Source organism: Monodon monoceros, unplaced genomic scaffold, assembly GCF_005190385.1.
Source record: "Monodon monoceros isolate NGI ecotype Baffin Bay Population unplaced genomic scaffold, NGI_Narwhal_1 Super_Scaffold_4, whole genome shotgun sequence".
In the NCBI taxonomy this organism is placed as follows: Eukaryota; Metazoa; Chordata; class Mammalia; order Artiodactyla; family Monodontidae; genus Monodon; species Monodon monoceros.
The window spans coordinates 10576280-10597463 of NW_021703781.1; the positions used below are offsets into that span (position 1 = coordinate 10576280).

The following is a 21184-nucleotide window of genomic DNA, read 5'->3' on the forward strand; positions in this document are numbered from 1 at the left end:
GTGATTTTACATTTGCAGGCATTATGAAATGATCGCCACGATAAGTCTAGTAACTGTTTGTTTCTGTACAGGTATTACAATATTACTGGCCATATTCCTTACGCTGTGTGTGACACTCCTGTAGCTTATTTATTTTATAACTAAGGAGGTTTGCACCTCTTAATCCCCTTCATCTCACTCCCACCCCCACTTCCCGTCTGGCAACCACCCTTTGTTCTCTGTATCTGTGAGTCTGTTTTCACTTTGTTTTGTTTTTGTCTTTGGATTCCACATATGAGTGAGATCATACAGCATTTGCCTTTCTCTTTCTGACTTACTTCACTTACCAAAATACCCTCTAGATCCCTCCAAGTTGTCGCACATGGCAAGATTTCATTTTCTTTTATGACTAATATTCCATTGTGTGTGTGTGTGTGTGTGTGTGTGTGTGTATACACACACACCACCTTTTATTTATCCGTTCATCTGTTGATGGACACTTAGGTTGCATTCATATCTTGACTATTGCAAATAATGCTGCAGTGGACATAGCATATATCCTTTTGAATTAGTGTTTTTGTTTTCTTTGGGTAAATAGAAGTGAAATTGCTGGATATGGCAATTCTATTTTTAATTTTTTGAGGAATCTCCATACTGTTTCCCATAGCGTCTTCATCAATTTACAATCCCACTAACAGGAGGCTGTGCCTTCTTTCTTAACTTATTATTTCTTCTCAAATGTCTAACAGTGTCTGACACCTAGTAGGTGCTTGGTAAGTGTTTGTGGAATGAATATACGAATGAGTCATGCACACACAAACATCAGAATGATGTGGAAAAGGCAGGGATGTAAAGGAGTTGAGCAGAATGTGATCAAATTAGTATCTTAGACAATAGAAGTCTGCCCAGTCACCTTTGGCTACCAAAGGTGAACAGCAAGATTTTTCAAGATGACAAGATGTAGCTAACTGAAAGTATCAGGAAAAAAAACGTTTAAAGCATAGGCTTTGAACAAATAGATTAAGATGCAGCATGAGTCCAGTGGTTGTGTCTGTAACAGCACCCACATGTCTGTATAAATAGGTAAACAGACGAGAACTGACACAGTAATCACAAGATATTCCCCTAATACCTTATTTCAGGGTTTTTGATGAATCTGGACTCCTGAAACACATACCCTGGAGTATTTGAAGAATACTTGGAGAAAGGCAATCTAAATGAGCCTAGTAAACAGTAACAGCCAGTTGTTACCATCAATCAAGTGGGCCATGTTGTCAAGAGTCTCAGATTTGAAAAGACCAGTCATGGGGTCGGCCAAGTCTAAATAAGAAAGCATGGTCAACTCTTTCATTCCCAGGCGTACTGTCAGTAGTATCCTGGAGTCTTCCTGTTAGTCCTGGGCTAGGTCCTCTACTGCTGACAGGACAATGGAGCTGAGAGGCAGGCTGGTGCCAGGTGCACATCTCGGAGTGGAAATGATCTCTGTTTTATACTCCAGCATCAATTAGCTTTGTGCCTCTCTTCTTCTATCTTTATCCCCTTTCCTTGCACTGAATCCTGGATGATTAAAATTGACTGTGTGACTTAGCTGCATTGAAATTCAGGATTAGAGTTAAGATAGGGGATTCATTAATTTAAAAAGATTGATTAAAAAAGCACTGTTCCTTGGCCTTTGTCCGATGGTTTAAGGGCCTAGGGAGTTAAAAGAGAATATAGATACTATAAGTAGTTAAGATGAAATGTAAAAAAAAAGTTGTGTACCATAATAAATATTTATCACTAAGTATATTTTAAAATATTTTTTTCACTTTTTGCTGATCTCTTTGCTTAACTCAACATATGTAAATTATCATCATTTAAACATGTAATCAATGTAGAGATATTTTACCCTGTCTTTGTTTTGTACTGTCTTTACATACGGTGTGTGGCATTTCACACTTGGAGTGCATTTCTAATCCGCACTAGCACATTTTAGGTGCTCAACAGCCACATGTTGCCAATGGCTAGTGTACTGAACAACAGAGCTTTAGAAAAGTTTTCTTGACACCCATGTCAAGGTCACCAGTGTCTAGGTTTTCTCTGGGTATCCCTGTTTCACCAGTTGTTCCACTGTAATTCCTCAGTAACTCCCTCTTTTTTTTTTTTTTCCTCGAAGAAAGTAATCATTCGGACAGTAAATTATGTGGTCAGCCTGACAGTAACCTCCGTGTTGTCAAGTCCAGTGGTCACTCCAGTGTGCTCATCGTACTCTGCTTTGTGTCACCCTCAAACTGGTACCTCACTGGTCATTCCTCCTCAATCTTTTTTGGTGACTCTGGGGCCTTACCTTCAATTGGTGGAGTGTTCCAGGGCTCAGCGCATCAGGGCTTGGTCCTGGGTCCTTTTCCCTACACATTCTTCCTGCAAGAGATAAAATACCTGCTTTTAAAAGAAAGAGAAACCTTATCAAGAAATTCCTTCCGGGCTTCTCCCTGGTGGTGCAGTGGTTGAGAGTCCGCCTGCCAATGCAGGGGACGTGGGTTCATGCCCCGGTCCGGGAGGATCCCACATGCCGCGGAGCCTGCGCGTCGCAACGGGAGAGGCCACAACAGTGAGAGGCCCGCGTACCGCCAAAAAAAAAAAAAAAAAAAAGAAATTCCTTCCAGTTGAAACATATATAGGATTTCTCAATTGCGAGAGGAAAACAACCAGAGAAAGTGATTAGTGGCACCCAGTGCAATGCAGAACAAAATTCTTAGATTTGCTGAATGCACTGATCCCAGAGGAGATTAGATGGATCTGATACCTAGGTGAGTGTCCTTTGCCCTCATCAATCTGGGAATACCCCTGAAGCTGCACCTTTAGTATAAGAGAATAGAATTTCCACATGGATGAGAGTCAGTTGTTGGTCAGGGTGGTAGGAATGGCTGCATAACTCTGCTAGATTCTCCAAAGCAGCTCCTGAAGAGTGTTTGAATATTTGGTCAAGTACTTGGTGTGGCTCACTAGTCTGTCACCCAGCTGTGCACGTCCTTGGATCTGAGAACCACAGACAACATGGAGAAATCTTCGCCCACCAGATCAGTAGCAGAGCCAAGGCAAAGCTCGGCATGGCTGTCTTAGAATTTCCCCCAGGAGATGGATTTGTTTTTGTTGTAAGTTAAATCCAGGAACTCCAGCATCATTCTTTTCATTCATATGTTACTCTTAATTTTGGAAGCTCTCTATTTCATGAACTCACTGCCCAATTATGTTTGAGGGAAATGAGATTTATATGTGATAATATCGTAGTATTTATTTGACCACAGAAAAGCACAAGTGTGGATACAGAGGGCCAGCCTGCATCTAAAAGGAGCCTGTAACTTTCCTTACCTTTATTGTGTCCTAGGGGTCCTGCTTCCACTTCCTCGTTTAATTAACATCAAATCAGTTGTGAAGAGCCAATGTTCCTGAATGCTCAGGGAGAATATGCTTAATGATTATTAACGACGGAGGCCCTATTGCCGAATTGCTCCCTCCCAAGTGTAACCTTTCAAATGGCGAGAGCCTCCCTGAAAGCCGTAACCAGCATTTCCTTAGTGAAAAGCCGGTGTTTCAGTAAAGGACTGCTGCATTTCTGCAGTTACTGGTCTGTTCAGCCCAAAACGCTGAATCTGAACTATCTGAGTGATTAAAACTTTTAATTAAACCATGCTCTCCCTGGGCACTTACACTTCAGGCCTGTCTTTCCTCTGCCTTTCAGCGGAGCACTATCTCAGCAGTAGCAACTACATGGACTGCATTTCCTCGCTGACAGGAAGCAATGGCTGTAACCTGAACAGCTCTTTCAAAGGCTCTGACCTCCCTGAGCTCTTCAGCAAACTGGGCCTGGGCAAATACACAGACGTCTTCCAGCAACAAGAGGTCGGTAGTTATTTATTTATCTTCCCAGGCATCTTTGTTTTGGTTGTGTGTATGATGACTTCTAGAAGGAAATCACTCATTTACCTATGACTGTGTTTTCGCTGAGCATTTATTCCAGTCTCATAGCTTATTTTTGCTGCCAAGGAAATTGTCGCCATCTTATTTCTTACTTAGTGCAGCTGGTAAACACAGGCTCGCAGAAATGTAGGAAGCTGTGTTTGCAAAAACACCTTCATCAGTTTTAGCTAAAAGACCTAATGAGTGCCTTGATTTATAGGAACTTTTGATTCACAAATTCCCTAAGGTCAGCAACAACTCTATATTTAATCAGATTTTACTCTTTCATCTGTTCTTATTTTTATTTGTGGCACTCAAGAGTAAATAACAGCGTCTGAGATAAATAACTATGGTTGTTTGTGACACCATCCTAATCGTGTTACTGAAGTTCTCACAGAAGATAATGCACTTTTTATACATGTTAACTTATTCATTAATTTACTGTTTGGGTTTTGCCTGAACTGAGGCAGAACTAAGATGTCTTCTGAAACATCCCTACCATGGATTTTGGCCAGACTGATCAGCCGTGGCTGTGACGTACTGGCATAAAGAAGAGAGCCCCTAAGTGTGGTTCTTTCTAATTGTGTTGTCATATTACCAGGGCACAGCTAACTCAAGGCAACAGAAAGTTAGAATAGTTCTCTAAATGTATCTGCTTTTCAAGTCCTGACATGGTCCAAGTTTCATGCTAGTTGGGCTTCATTTCATGTTAGATTACATGCCAGTAATTCCCTGGCATGCATCAGTCAGTAAATAAGCTAAGATTTTTATTATAAGGCACTTTATATCATAAATCTAATGTATTGCCCATAACTTAATTAATTGCTGAACTTTTTTTTCTTTAACACCAAGAAAAATCGTTGTCATGTGTATTTTGGACTTTAGGACAATGATTTTGTTTTCTTTTCCCTAAACCTAAATTAGTGTTCATGTAACCAAGGATTTTCTAAGTTGAATAATACGTTCATCATCAGTGCATTAAAGAACTGCATTTACTTATTTAGTCTTCCTGGTTAGATGCAGGTGGCTGATTGAGAAGCTCAGGGCTGAGGTATTTTAACTGGCTCATGCACAGAAGGTTTTAGAAGTAAGTGACTAGATGTTATTCAGTGATATTCTGGGTTTGCTTTAAATCTCTGTTTCCTATTTGAAGAAGCATAGAAATTTATTATGGGTACTTCTTATCTAGTTACTTCAAAAAGGAAGACAACGTGATAATATAAAGTCAGACTGGCTTCATCTAATATTAACTGGAGCAGGGGTCAGTGAACTGCAGCCTGCAGACCTGCTGCCTAATTTTGTAAATAAAGTTTCCTTGGAACACAGCCACACTAACTCAATTGCCTCATATTGCCTGTGGTTGCTTTCAAGCTAAACCAGCAGAGTTGAGTAGTTGCAACAGAGACAGGATGCCCACTAACCCTAAAATAGTTATTCTCTGGCCCTTTAAAAAGAGTTTGAGGATCCCTGAAATAGTCTCCACTGGACAGAATTTCTAAAAAACATAGCTCTAGATTTGTGATAAATGGTAAATGAAAAGGTTTTTCAAGATCTGGCTGTAACCTTCAAAATCAAAACAGAAAATATCAAATTAATTTCTATATAATTTGAATAAAAAGTATATTTTACTGTTTTCAGGTTTGTTGAAATTTGGTACTATTCCCTTTATGTAGGATATTTTCTCATTTACAGATATGACTTAACAAGAATCCCCCATTAAGTAACCTTGTGAGATTTAATATATTGTAACCAGGATGAAGATTTATTTAGCAACTTTCACAGATGATATGTCTGTATTCATTATTACTAGCTATAGCTGCCAACTATTTTACCCCTTCGGTGAGCACATTGCATTATATCTAAGGTCATATTTGAGGCCCAAAACAACCCTGTGAGGTATATAGGATTGTTAACTCTCAGTGCCCACAACTAGTAATGGCAGAGTCAGAACCTGAACCCAGGTCTCTCTGGCTTCAGAGCCCATTGCCTTTCTGTTCCTCACACAGTCTTCACAAGGAACGGTGGGATTCTTGGGCTACTTCCCCTCCACACATTGTTGCCAGGAAGTACATTTACACTGTTGCTAGAAATACTGCATGTATGCCACTTTCAGAGATAGTCTGCTGGGTTAAGCAAAGTGAGTCATGGGTCTGAGGTAGACTGTGAATTCTGCTATCATTTTTATGTAGAACACAATGGAAGATACCGTTTATGGTATTATTCAGTCTCTTTTTATGGAGATATACTTAACCAAGTCAGAATCTAAAACTAAGAATTATTTTCTCTCTTCTGGACAAGTATGTATTCTTCCTTTCATCAGATCACAAAACTGTGCAATTTCTGTTTCCCTTTTTGCCCTGGCTGCCAGGATGCTAAGACCTTAGGATGCCTAAGTTTGTATCTCCATTGCAGTAAATCACTGGCTTAGATTAAGTCTTCTGCTAGAATCATCACTTTCATTTTACCACCTTTATTACTTAATTCTTGTCCCTTAGGTTTGTATTGTCCCCACCATTCTTTTTTGAAAGTAGGCAGAGCGTAATTAATAAATAAAATAAGGGTAGCAATGAGTAGAATTTATACTGAAGAAGAAAGATACTTAATATATTGATTAAAGATGACTTGTTCACCCACAGATCGATCTTCAGACATTCCTCACTCTCACAGATCAGGATCTGAAGGAGCTGGGAATTACAACTTTCGGTGCCAGGAGGAAAATGCTGCTTGCAATCTCAGGTGAATAGAAATGTTCTTGTCCATATTTTAAAGTCTGAAGAACCTCTGCCGTTGGTCTCCAGCCAGTGGGGCTGGTTCTGCCCATCAACCCCTTGCTTACTACCTGGCAGCTTTGGGGTTGTGGTTTCAGAGTGTTTCCCACTAACAGTGTGACAAATGCCAAGAACACGCCCACTGCTTCGTCAAGGCATTGCCTAAAAACCTGCCTTGACAGCGTCTTTCCTTAAAACAGATCTCTTCGGAAAGATCTAACCAAAACTGCCCTTTGCAGAACGTGGGGATGAGGGAGCAGTTTAATTCTCCATTTTGCGGTTGTATTAAGCAATGATCATTGCGTTCATGAATAATTATTCTGGACTGGCTGTCACGCTTTAAATGCACGTGTTCCTGCATAGCAGCTGAGATCATTGCACCAGAGAAAAAGAGAATTGGTATTTCTTGTCTCAATGCTTTTTAACTTTACCCCAAGTTTTTTTTTTTTTTTTTTTTTTTTGGCGGTACGCGGGCCTCTCACTGTTGTGGCCTCTCCCGTTGCGGAGCACAGGCTCCGGACGCGCAGGCTCAGCGGCCATGGCTCACGGGCCCAGCCGCTCCACGGCATGTGGGATCTTCCCAGACCAGGGCACGAACCCGCGTCCCCTGCATCGGCAGGCGGACTCTCAACCACTGTGCCACCAGGGAAGCCCTACCCCCAAGTTTTAATAGAATTTGTGAGTCACAGAAGAGGGTAGTATCGTAAAAGTAGTCCCAGAATGAAGGAAAGTCTGAAGGTCTGTCTCCCAGACCACCGCCTTTGTGCATCTTTTGCATATGTTCTAAGAAAATGCTCTATACGTACTTACTAGGTGCCTCCCCCGTGGAAGGAATGGGCAGATGATGAGTTGGCGAATACATAACAATGTACCTCGAAAAGGTGTTTAGAGAAATATGAGGAAGGAATCTGGGGGGCAGAAAAACGAGGTTACTTTCTGAAGTCTTTCTGATCAAGTTCATGAATGCCAGTTTTATATGTGTGCCAGTCTCTCAGAAAGACAGAGCCAAACGTCAGGTGTGGTGAGAAAATGACGTTGCTTTTCAAAACACTGAATTTGTAGGCTATGCTTTTATGCGGCCAGCAGTGGCATCCAGCCAGTGAAAGCCCTTTCTAAACAGCGTTCGCTGATTGAACCATCAAACTAAAAGCCTCGGTGGTTTTCCGTTTTCTTTCAGCAGCAGATTGCGCTTGCATTATTTTATAGCAGCTGATCAGCGCCGCCCACCTCCCCACAGGAAATCCTATATATCTGAAGCAGATATAAGCAGAGTAGCCTTGAAATAGGTGCAGAAATTCAGCCATTGAGCAGCCCGTTAGGCTTCTGTATGGAGTCCTGCACCCATCAGTTTGAGAAGTCTTCCTCCACCCTATATACCCAAGCGGCTGCATTGATGGTGCTCCACAGGGCAGCCACTGCTTCCTGTTCACTCATCAGATCAGCTTGGTTATAGTGGAAAGAACACTATATTCACATAAGGAGATCTGAGATTTGCCTCTCCAAGTCATGTACCCTTGGGTGAGTTTGCAAACCTCTTTTGGTTGTGGTTTCTTAACTGTGAAGGTGGATTGGAGTAGATGATTGTGTAAGGTCACGTTCCATTTCTAAAATCTGTCCTTCCATGTGGTATATCATCAGGCACAGTGAAAATAACCTACAGTTTTAATGATATGTATTATTATTGTTCTTTCTTTTTTTTTTTTTTTTTTTTTACTATCTGTGGCAGTAGGATAGTTTTCAACTTCTTTACCCTAAAGCTCAGTCTCAGAGGGTTACTTCTGGATCCAAATTAACTTTATATATTTTTACATTATTTTATTAATTTGAAAATGGAATTGATATACTACTTGAAATTTTATTAACTCAATCACCATGTCTATACTGTTAAAATATGTCTATGGGGCCGCACACTTACACCACAGAAGTGTATGTTTCAGAACTCCATAATCTTTCACTAGAGATTTGTGGAATATCCGTGACAGTACAATGAAAATTAAGTCTTTTCTTTGTGTACCAACCCAATTCCAAACTCTCTAAAGCTTCCAGCAACAAGCAGATATCTCTAAATATTTTCATAGATTCCAAGTGGATCTTCAGTACTTTTACTCTGGGATACATTGGTGATATATTCTAGGTGGGTTTTGGAGAGTAGAGTGCAAAAACGGGAGGGGTTTTGAGTCCTCGTTTAAAAGAATGTTTTCTCTAATCATCATCTTCAATGTGTTCTTTTGAGGTTACATCCTATTTCTATAGACTGCCTCTCTCAGTGAGGTTCACAGGTCCTCTTGCTTTTAAAGGGAATTAGAGACTTTGAATAAGATGTCTTATGAATGCTCTGTACAGTGGGAAGTATTTGATTATTTAAGGATGATTTTGCCTTACTTTGTTGAAGTGCATTTGTTTGAACTTGGTAAATCATTTTCTCTGCAAGGAATAAGTTTTTATTGAGAAACCCTTCATCAAAAACTTCTTTTTCCAGTTCAATTCCTCTGATAACAAAGACATTCATTTAAAGTCTCAGAATACTTCATTTCCAGATAGAGGCAGGATATCAGGTCAGCCTTGACTTAGGTTTGTCTTGTGGTTACATAGTTTGGTTAGATACAGAGTTTGCTCAAACTACTTTTTAAAATTTTGTAGATTTTTAACTTAAAATCAGAGTTGTTCTTTCAGTATAAGGTTTTGGTTTGCTTTTAATCTTGGGCCAGAAGACATTTATTTTAATGTTCTAGGAGGAGATGAGATTTATCTCTGATAGGAATGAATCAGAGAAAAAATTTCATCTTTTTTTCAAATCCACGATTTTTTGAAAATTCATGGATTTCTCTCTGAGTATTTTAGTGATTGGTTAACTAAATGTACAGGGACTCAGTGAAAGGAAGTTTAGCATCCTGTTGACAGGCTTTCCGCCACAGCCTCAGGTAGATCTAACATTTCCTGACCTATTCTTTTAGTTTGTGACTCTGTTCAGATCCGCAACAAGATCCTGAGAGCTGCCAGGATTGTGTGAACCTTGGAATTTCAAAGAAAAAGGTTGGTATTTTCTCAAACTATCCCTTAGGCTTACTGAAAAAAATCAGAAGAGGGAGTTTGCTTTCTAATTTAAAAAACAACAAGAACTAAAGTCTCTTCAGTAGGACTTGATCCTTGATAATCTTAAAGACTTTTATCTCTGTGCTTCACACTTGGAATATCTCTATATATGTACTCTTAGAAATTACATCTTTAGGGAGTGGCTGAATTTCTTCATGATCATTTGTCCTCTCAAAAATCTAGCTCATGTGAATTTTCAGAATGAAGTTTTCAATGTCTGTTAAAAATTTTTGTCTTCAGTGGGCCGACTGTTTTCATGTGCTCATGGAGAATGGTGTTTGACTTACTCCTTTCTTCTCCTTCTCTATAGTGTGGGAATGTCCTCCTGATTCATGGGTTATTTCCCCATGAGAAAACGGAGGCCAAAGAAATTCTCCTCATTTGAAGGTGATAAAACTTTCCCAGGCTGTGTTTAAGGGGATTCATTTAATTCTCAACTCTCCTATAAATTTGCCTTTAAATATATTCAATTCTGTCTTGATCTCTGAATTTTATGTGTTTGTTTTTTAAACAAGATACATGTGATAGGAGTGTCATTGCTACTGCGTTTCTTCAGGAACTTGAAACAATAGCCATCTATACGCATGCCTGCATGTGTCTTTTGCTTGTAATATCTTCCTTGCTTCTTCAGAGTTTCTAAGCTTTATCTATTTAAAAAGTAAATTTGATATCCATATAAAATATTAAGGAAAGCTCTGTTATCTACATACCTGAAACTACCAATTTCTCAAATTTGTATTCCTGATACCTCGGTTGATCTCCGCCCAATGGATGGACCACTGAAGCCCATAGCGTAGACCTTTGCATCAGGCAGGCAGGGTTTCAACTCTGTCACTTAACAGGCATGTGGGCAAGTTACTTCGTCTATTTTTAAAACTCAGGTTCCTTATCTACTTAACAGGCATGTGGGCAAGTTACTTCGTCTATTTTTAAAACTCAGGTTCCTTATCTACTTAACAGGCATGTGGGCAAGTTACTTCGTCTATTTTTGAAACTCAGGTTCCTTATCTACTCAACAGGCATGTGGGCAAGTTACTTCGTCTATTTTTAAAACTCAGGTTCCTTATCTATAAAATGGAGGATGGTAATATTATCTACCCCTTAAGGAGGACTTAAATAGGACACAACGAATGTAAAGTGCTTGTCGTATAATAGGCTCTAATAAATTACTGTTGGTTCTCTTCTCCCCTAAGACTTAAATGTGAACAGAAAAGAGGTGTCTTCACTCATGCGTCACCCCTATAGGGCAGACAGTTACATTTTGGAAAGCAGTGGGGTAAAATGTTAAGGGTATTGATCCCGCTTCTAGCACTTGGGAGACAGGAGTACATCTGGCCATATGGCTGTCCCTGGCCACCTACGACCCACTGCAACCTGCCTGAGCCTCAGTTCTCGTCCTTAGCATTACTGTAGCAGGCCATAGCTTGCTGTGTAATCTCAGAGCTCAGAATGGGGTTGTGTGTGTGTATGGTTGAAAAAGTCCTGAGTTCCATGCAGATAATTAAAGGTGCTGAATCACTTGCTTCACTACCCTCCCAGAGAAAAAGACAACAGCTTTAAACGCATCAACTATATATTCTGTCTACTTGAGATTGAATAAGGTTGAAGATACAGTTGACCCTTGAACCACACAGGAGTTAACCCCCATGTAACTTATAGTCACCCTTTGTATCCACAGTTCCTCTGCATCTGCAGATTCCACCAACTGTGTAATACTGTAGTATTTACTATTGAAAAATATCCACGTATAAGTAGACCCACTCAGTTCAAATCCGCGCTATTCGAAGGTCAACTATATTTGCGTTTGGTGGCTATCAGAAACGCTGCTTTCTAGAGTCTGACAATTCTGTTTACTTGTATGAGTTCGTTAGTAATAATCACATCAGTTGACTTGAGAATCTGTGAATGTGTGTATGGAGGGGAGGATGGGGTATTGCATAGTCATAAACAAGGTGGGCTGCTTCCATCTTTCACCTTTCTGGTTAATAATTTTTAGTTGGGAAAAGACATAAATGAAACAACCAGTACTCTGGTTTGTTTAAAATGAAAATCGAGGATCTTTGTTTTTCCCTGAAAATTTGGATTCACATATTGGTTGTTTTCAATTGTATTAATTTCCTTAACTGTTGCTGTGTTTACTAAGTTGATTTTTTATTCAAAGAAACCTCCTGCTGATGCGATATGCTTCCTCATATAACCCTTTCTGACTCAAGGAGCGTAGTCATCATGAGTCAGTGGAGCCACGGGGCTGTGGATGTTTATTTTATCATCTTTATTGGAGTATAATTGCTTTACAATGGTGTGTTAGTTTCTGGTTTATAACAAAGTGAATCAGCTATACATATACGTATATCCCCGTATCTCTTCCCTCTTGCGTCTCCCTTGTACCCGGGGCTGTGGATTAACAGATCAGTGTGCTTTTCCAGTATTCTGGTGTTTAGAAGTGGGATCCTCTTTTCATGTCGACTTAAATAATTTAATGATCACTGTGTTTGACATGGATGAGTTTAATGAGCTATAATAATTTTCTGTATCACTGGTAGTACATCCTCTCATATGCCTTTCACCAGCTTTGATGGTGCCTTTCCCTTTGCCTCTGAAATGACATTTGGGATCGGTGAAACTATTTTGTGTATTTGGACTTGAGAGTGTTCTGAGGATGTAGTCCCCAGATACTTTACGAACTGCAGTAAAAATGATTTGCTGTCCTTGGTTCTCTCAGCTACAAATGGCTACCTTTCATATCAGACTTTCTAGCATTTTAAAAATGTCTTGACGGTCAACTTAAAGGTTTTCCTTTTGCTACCTACTTGACTTTCCCCCCAGAACCTACCACATCACCATTTTCTGAGCTGAGCTCTACTGCCACGTGCTGATTCTCTCTCTCTCTCTCTCTCTCTCTCTGTAGAACTAAATAAAAACCGAAGAAAGCTCTTTGAACCGCCAAATACACGCACCTCTTTCCTGGAAGGCGGAGCAAGTGGGAGGCTACCCCGTCAGTATCACTCAGACATTGCTAGTGTCAGTGGCCGCTGGTAGCGGTACCGTCCAGGCACACGCCCGCCAACTCTGTCAAGTCGGACGCAGGAGATCTGTGAACAGCCTTCACTGCACACCGTCCTCAGCACTCGGGTGTCTGGTATCAGGACCAAAGCATCTTATTCGCACCTGAACTTTCTGCCAAAGAGAGAGATGATGATGCTCTTATATCATCATACAGAATGCCACATGAGGATTACTTTTTTTTTTTTCCTAACGGCAACTGGACAGAATTTGCAATATGAGGGTAGGGCTTTATTTCTTGTTTTTATTTACCTATATAATAACATATGCACTGATTTTTTTACTTAACATGAAGGCTGAGTTGACATCTGGGATGCCAGAAAACACAGAAGTTAATTTTGTTTGTTTGTTTGCTTATTTTGTTTTGGTATTTGGGGATTTTTAAAAAAAAAATAATCAAAGTGGGATTTTCTGGTACTGCTTTAAAATAATTATTGAGGTCTTTCAGCACTTTACACTTTCTTACTTCTTGTCCTGTGGAAATTATCTCTCTTTCTCTCGTTTCTGTCACCTGATGTATTGGTACAAATCAGACTGCGTTAAATTTTTATTTGACATAGTGGTACTGGATTATTAGTTTTTGTGCAGAATAGTCTGTGACTTTGGGAAATGTAAGTGACTCCACTTGGTTATGGACCAGTTCTGTTCATGTATGTCAGCATCCTAGAAACACTTAGCAATGAACCTAGTTCACTGTAACAGGTGCGAGCAAAGAAACACCAAATGGACTTTGCAATATTAACCCTTTGCAGTCATCATATTTAGCTGCTGCCTTTATTGCTAAAATGTTTTTAATGGTTGTCTGAAGGCAAAGGGCTATTTTTAGTATACTGCCACTAAAGGACACTTATTTATATCAAACTTTTATTTTTAGATATTATAAGCATACCGTACATAACTGATTAAATTGATATCTACTAGAGATTTATGGTAGAGAATGGACGGCATTCAATAACTGGAGCCCTAGATTGTCACTTTATTTAAAAAAGATAAATAATCATCTGACAAGACAGCACTGTTGCCATGAGGAGGAGAAATACATCACTGTCCTTATGTACACATTAGCTGTGCTCCATGTGGTCACAGGACTTGCCTAAAACCATATCTGTCTGCTTGAAGTAGACTTGGGTTTGTTGAGAATGGAAAGGCTTTATTTAAGTCTCCAGGGTGACAGTTTACAAAGACAGCAGAGTTCTGAAGGAGGAAAAATAAAAGACTATTTTGTAAGTGGCTAAACTCGTTGTTACAATCTTGATACTGTGAAAGTCCAAGAAATCAGGCAACATTGTTTCCTAGGTCTTTTCAGACATCTTATTATGGATTTATGAAGGGTTTTCAATCCATGAAGACAATCACTAAGTGCCTCTCTTTCTTCAAAGCAATATTATTTCCAAGTGTATTAATTTGTTGGAAAACTTTCCCATAGGACATGTGGTGACTTACCTGTACTGTAATGACTTATTTATGTTCAGTATTCGAGACTTTCTACATGGACATAAACCACTGTCACGTGCTCTCCACAGAAGGCATTAGATTCATACACAACAATTGGGGACTTTCATACAAATGTGGGATCAGAAATACTTGTCTGATTTTTTCCATGGTTAAGTCTTATCATTAAAGTAAGAACAAGAATCGGAGAGAAATTTTGCACACCGAAAAATTTTCACTTAAAAAAAAAAAAGTATTGGTTACCGTGAAGGCATAGATAATGGGCCTGTCATAAAATTATTATCAATTATAACAGCACTAAGGAGATGCCTGTTCCCAAACAGAACTGTATGTGCTTATGGATGTAGAACTAAATCGCTCCCTTCACAAGTACAGTGGAATGATCCTGCGTGTATGTCACATGTATGCAGGTCATCACATGGAGCTCCCTGCCTTATATGGCTATATGAACACAGCATGCTACACACTCAGCAGTAGAGTAAGAATTCCAGATCTGTTTCCTGTGCAACAACTCAGTGCTCTAAATTTATCATTTCTTTAATAAGACCTCCTCCCCAAATAAAAAATAATCATTTGGAGTCTTTCCCCCCCAGCTGTCTACCATGCATTTGCAACAGGAGGAAGATGGAATGATTTGCAGTATTGAGTTGATATAGGTTTTATGAACAGTGCTTTGATATTATGCCAAAGGGAAAACTGTCCCAATTAAACCAGATTAAATAGTGTGGCTAAAAAAGTAAATAAAAAACACTGGAAATCACTTTTCTCACTTTCTCTTGATGCAATGAAGGGATTATGACACTACAGTATACGGTGCTGTCAGTGTTATATGGTGCACAAAATATTTGGATTATTTGAATAAATGTTTTTAATCAGTCTGTGCCTTAGTAGTGACCGGTTATCTGTAAATATAGAGCAGATACAGATTGTATTTTTGTGTGGGTTTTTGTCCTTTTAGTGATTTTTTTTTAAATGAGAGATGGAATTAAACATTGAAAATGGGAATGTTTTTCTAAACTAATCAAGTGTTATATGAAAAATAAATTTATATAACCCCTTTGTATTGCCCTTGCTAGATGAAATGTGTCTTTGTTTCTAGCTTTTTAAAAAATATTTTCAGCAGAATTGAAAGACATTTCTGCAGTAGAATTATATATGCACTCCCTGTCCTGTTGTCTTGCGTTGACAGTCCTCATTTTCAACCTGAAGCTAAGGCACTTCATTTTAGCCAGAGAATCCAGGACCAGTAATCAATCATTGTTTCTGTGGCCACCCACACGTATATAGAAAAAGAGTAAGATTATGGAACAGGTTTTATTCTTGTTCATTCTTTTTTTTAATAAAGACTCAAGTCTATGACTGCTTTGACGACCTCATCCATAAGCAAAGGAGCTCCTTGCTAAAGTGATGCAGGGTTTCTTGACCCAGGTTCGCATTTCAGAGGCTGACCGTGCTATCACACTGCATGGTTACTGTGCCTTGCTCTGAGATTGTATCTGAACTTATTCTTACATGGAATTGGCACTATACTTTTAATCCTGAGATTTGTCTAAATCTCAAAGAAACCCTAGCCCTCTACCCATCATGCTCCCAGAGTTATCTCCACTTGAATTACCTATGCTGGTGGTTCTTAAAAATTGTTTCTAGCAAATAGTTCTTTTGATAACTGAAATATTACTTGTGAACCCAATATTATTCATCAATTCACTCATTCATTCATTATATAAATACTTAAATGAGGGCTTAGTACTAGGCCCTGTTCTAGGAACTCTAGTAAATGAAACATAAACCCTTGTTCTCCCTAAGCCTACATTCAAACTGGGGAAAGATGGAACTGATGAAGAGGGAATGAAGGATGGAATACCCTACCCTTCAACACAGGCCTCCTTGCATTTACAGCATGCCAAGGGAGCTCTTGAGTGCTGTCTAGAAATCTGGTTTTTGACAAAATGGTTTAAAGTACCCATCTCATAGAAACAGGCCTATGCTTTCAATGCAAAATATTATTCACAGCCTCCCTTTCTCCTTTTTCTAGGTTTCATAGATTTAATCACATTCTTGAAAGGAGTGTGTAAGCCAAAAGGGTTATGACACAGCTTTGTATGATGACCCATCACTTCCTAGATTTGACTCCCAGTGACTCTGCAGTATTCAGAAATGAGATTTACCTTGAAAGAACATGAGGTTGCTACCCCTGAGGATACTCCAAGAATGCAATCATAGAGAATGATGTCACCAAGATGGTGACAGGTCATTCCTGACTTCACTTCCCCTAACTAAAAGAAAAACCAGCAACTGTTCATGGATAAGACACCACTAAGAAGGGGCTTGCAACAACCAGCCCTCGGATCTTGGCAGTGTGAGTTCCTACCTGCAGTGCCCAAGTAGTAGTCCCAAGCAGCGGCTTTGCTTATCGGCAGAACCAAGACGGTAGCACAGTCTGACCAGGGAACTTAGAGGAGTGCAGGTCTGCCTGATTCAAGTGCTCAAATGAGGAGTTTTTCAGGCCCTGGAGCCTGGTCTGCCCACACCCAGGCAAGGGAGCTGAGCCATAGCCTCACCCTCTGTGGATTGTGAGTCCCCACCCCATCTGACAGGAAGGGCTGGCAGAACACCTGGAAGCTGCTGCATACCCAGTTATGCGCAAGCTGAGAGGCAGGCAGGCAGAGCTGACCTCCAGGGCAAAGCAAGTGGCCCTCTTTGGCCAGGGAACTTGGGGCATGGATTGGCTTCAGTCACCACCACAAACAAAGAGACTTATCGTGGTCTTGGAGTTGCTTCTCCCACTGCACTGGGGAAGGGAAATGAATTCATAATTGCATTCATAGCTCCTTCAGGCTTCCTGATCGGGGAGCCTAACCAGAGCACACTGCGTAGCCGCTCCAATAGCTCTGCTTCCAGTGTCACTTAAAACCCATGAGCACAATCCATGGCTTTTCCCATCTGCAGAGCAAAACTGGTGGCCTTGCCTGACCAAGATACTCATTTTACACTCTTGCCTGATTTCAGGTCCCCAAACAACAAGCTGTGCAGCCCCTGGGTCCTGTCCTGCAGTCCTGCAAGGCAAGCTAATACATAGCCCTACCTACTGCTGACTAAAGAAGCCAGTCATGACCACTTAACAAGCATCACCATAGAATCCAAGCAAATGTGGAGCACATCCTATAGCCTCCCTTGGGCAGGGAACCAAGCAGCAGCCTATCCAGCTATTCTCAGCTAGGGGCACATACCTCACCCTGACCTTAGAGCTCAAACAGTTGTCTTGCCCTAAAATAGACCCTTAGCAGCTCCCCACCTGCCCAAGGATGTTACCAGCAGACACGCCTGGAAACCCAACTGAGCTGACTGGTGAAAAATTTTCTCTGCCAAGGTGAACCAGCAAAGTCTGGAGGAGGAGACCACTTATTCAAATATACCAGTGTAAGAAATCAAGGACCATAAAACATCATGTAAATATGACACTATGCAAGGAAATTAATAGGGCACTAATAAAGGATCCTAAAAAAATGGAGCACTATTAAATGTCAGGCAAAGAATTCAGAATAATCCTCTTAAAGAAGTTACTGAACTACAAGAAAACAGGCAACTCAGTGGAATTAAGAAAGTAACACATGAACCAAATAAATTTAACAAAGAAATAGAAACGAATAACAAAAGCAAAACAACAAACAAAACCAAAACCAAACAAAAAAACTCAAAATGGAAATCCTAGGGCTGAAAAACAGAATAAATGAATTGATAGTTCAATAGAGAGCTTCAAAAGCCCACTTGACCATGCAGACAAAGAATCAGCAACCTGGAAGATAGGACCTTATCTAGTCACAGGAGCAAAAAGAATGAGAGAGAGGCAGGATGGCAGAGTAGGAAGATTCTGAGCTCAACTCCTCCCATGGACACACCCAAACTATGACCACGTATACAACAACTTTCTCTGAGAGCAACCTGAAGGCTTGCAGAACATCTCTTGTACAATTAAGGATATAAAGGAAAAACCCATCGAGACAGGTAGGAGGGGCACAGATGCAATCTAGTCAGGACCAACACCCCAATGGGTGACCCACAAGCAGAAGGGGATATCACAAACTTGGAAGTCCTCCCTAAGAAATGAGGGGTTCAAACCCCAAATAGAGCACCTTAGCCCTAGGGACCAGAACTGGGAATATGAGCCCCCTTAACTAATTCTGAAAACCAGTGAGGCTTGCAACCAGGAGAGCCAGAGGACAAGAAGAAACCAAAACTTGCTCTTAAAGGCGTTACTTGCTCTGAGTCCCAGCATAGAGGCAACAGATTGAAAAGCACCTGGCACTCTAGCCAGCCTGCTAAGATAGCGTGCCCCTCAGCCTGTTCTGAGCTCCAGCTCCAGTCCCTCCTACCCACCAAGGCAGTAGCCCTTGGTGCACCACAGGAGAAGTCCTGGTCCGTGCTGGGCTCCAGTGTTCCCCACACCCATCTAGGTGGTGGCTCCCAGTGTAACCTGGGAGAAGCCCTGGCTTGCACCAGGCTCTGGCCCCAGCCGCCCCCGCCCCCTGACCCACCCACCAAGGTGGCTGCCCTGGCATGCCCTGGGAGGAGCCCTGGCCCATGACCACTTCAGCTCCAGTCCTCCTGCCAAAGCCAGAAGACACATGCAGTCTGCATAAGGGTGCTCCTACACAAGGACATGCTTTCAAGATTGGTAGAGTAACTGTTTCATCTAATTCATAAACACAGAAAGTCAAACAAAATGAGAAGACAGAGGATGTGTTACAAATGAAAGAACATGATAGAACTCCACAACCCCCCCTAATGAATCAGAGATAAGTGATTTACCTGATAAAGAGTTCGAATCAGTGGTCATAAAAATGCTTACTGATCTTGGGAGAAAAATGGAGAATACGGCAATAACTTCAAAAAATTAGAAAATATAGAAAAGAGCCAGTCAGAGCTGAAGAATATAATCAGTGAAATAAAAATACACTACAGGGAGTCAACAGCAGATTAGATAAGAGAGAAGAATGCACAGGTGATTTGGAAGAAAGAATAGTGGAAATCAGCCAATCACAATGGCAAAAAGAAAAAAGAATTTTTAAAAACGAGAATAGGAGTCCTCGGAGCCAGCCTGGAGGGCGTGGGACGCCGCACAGCCAGCTTGGCTGTGCCGTCCGGGTGGAGGCGTGCATGGCCCTGGTCCCCCGGCCGGCCCGCCTGGGACTGAGGCGCGGCCCGGTGGCTCCCCGCCTGGCTCCTCGCTCCTCACGCAGCCCCTCCGTACAACCCCGGGCACGAGGTGGCTGAGCTGAGGCGTTGGGAAATTGCAAAGCTCATCTACAGCCAGATTGACAGCATATATTTTTTAAGGAATCAAGAATCAACACTGGGCTATTTCCTAAGATTAAACCATGAAAGCCCACTTGGAGGCTGCATGGCCATCTGCACACTTGAACCTGAAAAATGGACTTTTTCAGTTGGAGAGATCTCCTTCAGCTAAATCATCAGAAGTGGTGAGAAGAAAAGATCCCTACCCGACCAACCTCCTCCAGACAAATTAAATCAGTCTAGCAAGGAATGGAGCTGTACAAGGGTGGCCAGAACACCATCTTCTGCTTGCACCATCACTGAGCCGTCCCTCTAGGACTGCCACCTACATGCTGGTTGCACCCAGTGCAAGGCATCCAGCTGCGTCAGGGAATGGGAGCTGAAGTCCTGCTCCACTCACCAAGCTGAGTTTATTGGTGCATGGCCGTGTCTGCCCTGATGATGTGGCTCCTTTCTCTAATTATCACCAATACACCCTGTATGGGCTAGTGGCATGTCTGATCACCCCACTCCCATATCCCAGTCCTACCCGGGATTCTATTCCTTACCTTGGGTGGATTCAAGATTTTCATGAACAAATTAGCTTTCTTGCAAGATGAAATATTTGACCCCAATTGAAATTAATTTCATAGGTAAAGCTCAAAATATTATCATAGATGTGAATTATGTATGTATTTATATATGCATATGTAAGCAGTCATGTAGATTTACATGTCTGTGTATCAGAAGTTAGCAAAACTTAAATTTGGTAAATGTTTAAAATAAAACTATTTTGGGTATTCAAAAAATAAAAATAAAAACGAGAATAGTTTAAGGGACCTATGGGACAGCACCAAACATACTAACAGTAGCATTATAGAGGTTCCAGAAGGAGAGAAAGAAAGGGGCAGAAGATGTATTTGATGAAATAGTGGCTGAAAACTTCACTAACCTGGGGAAGGGAATAGATATCTAGATCCAGGAAGCACAGAGATTTCCAAACAACATGAACCCAAAGAGAGCCACACCAAGGCATATCATAATTAAAATGGCAAAAGTTAAAGAGAATTTTAAAGGCAGTAAGAGAAAAATAAGGACTTACATACTTACAGTCCCATAAAGCTATCAGCTGATTTTTCGGCAGATACTTTGCAGGCCAGAAGGGAGTGGCATAATGTATTTAAAGTGCTCAAAGGAGAAAACCTACAACCAAGGATACTCTACTCAGCAAAGTTATCATTCAGAATTAATGGAGAAATAAGAAAAAAAGAAAAACTTTTTTCCCAGAAAGTAAAAACTGAGAGTTCATTGCCACTAAACCAGGCTTACAAAAATGTTAAAGGATCTTCTTTACGTGAAAAGAAAAGGCATAACTAGAAATAAGAAAATATATGAAAGAAAAAAAATCTCACTGGTAAAGGCAAACATATAGTAAAGGCAGTGGATCAACCACTTACAAATCTAGTTGGAAGGTAAAAGAAAAAAGTTGTAAAATCTACCATAACTACAATAAACAGTTAAGGAATACACAAAATAAAATGTAAAATATGATGTCAAAAGCATATTTGCAGGGGTGTAAAAAAATGTAGAGCTTATAGAGTGTGTTCAAACTTATA

At 40.6% G+C, this 21184-nt stretch overlaps 1 protein-coding gene and 1 long non-coding RNA gene across 4 annotated transcripts in view; one reads left to right on the top strand and one right to left on the bottom strand.

The window, feature by feature from the left end:
* Positions 1 to 12964, top strand: part of BICC1 (BicC family RNA binding protein 1) — a 300393-nt gene extending 287429 nt beyond the window's left edge. Inside the window, exons 19-22 of one of the 3 annotated variants that reach the window (XM_029200883.1) lie at positions 3701 to 3861; positions 6555 to 6654; positions 9641 to 9719; positions 12688 to 12964. In XM_029200883.1, coding sequence (XP_029056716.1) covers positions 3701 to 3861; positions 6555 to 6654; positions 9641 to 9696 — 317 coding nt within the window. In that variant the 3' untranslated portion in view covers positions 9697 to 9719; positions 12688 to 12964. The remainder of the gene's footprint in view (positions 1 to 3700; positions 3862 to 6554; positions 6655 to 9640; positions 9720 to 12687) is intronic. The other 2 variants (XM_029200882.1, XM_029200881.1) reach the window with 2 other exon arrangements.
* The window catches only part of LOC114883269, a 408662-nt gene continuing 388213 nt past the window's right edge, over positions 736 to 21184 (bottom strand). Inside the window, exons 4-5 of the long non-coding RNA XR_003790522.1 lie at positions 12737 to 12956; positions 736 to 2379 (exon numbers count right to left, since the gene is read on the bottom strand). This is a non-coding gene — a long non-coding RNA (uncharacterized LOC114883269). The remainder of the gene's footprint in view (positions 2380 to 12736; positions 12957 to 21184) is intronic.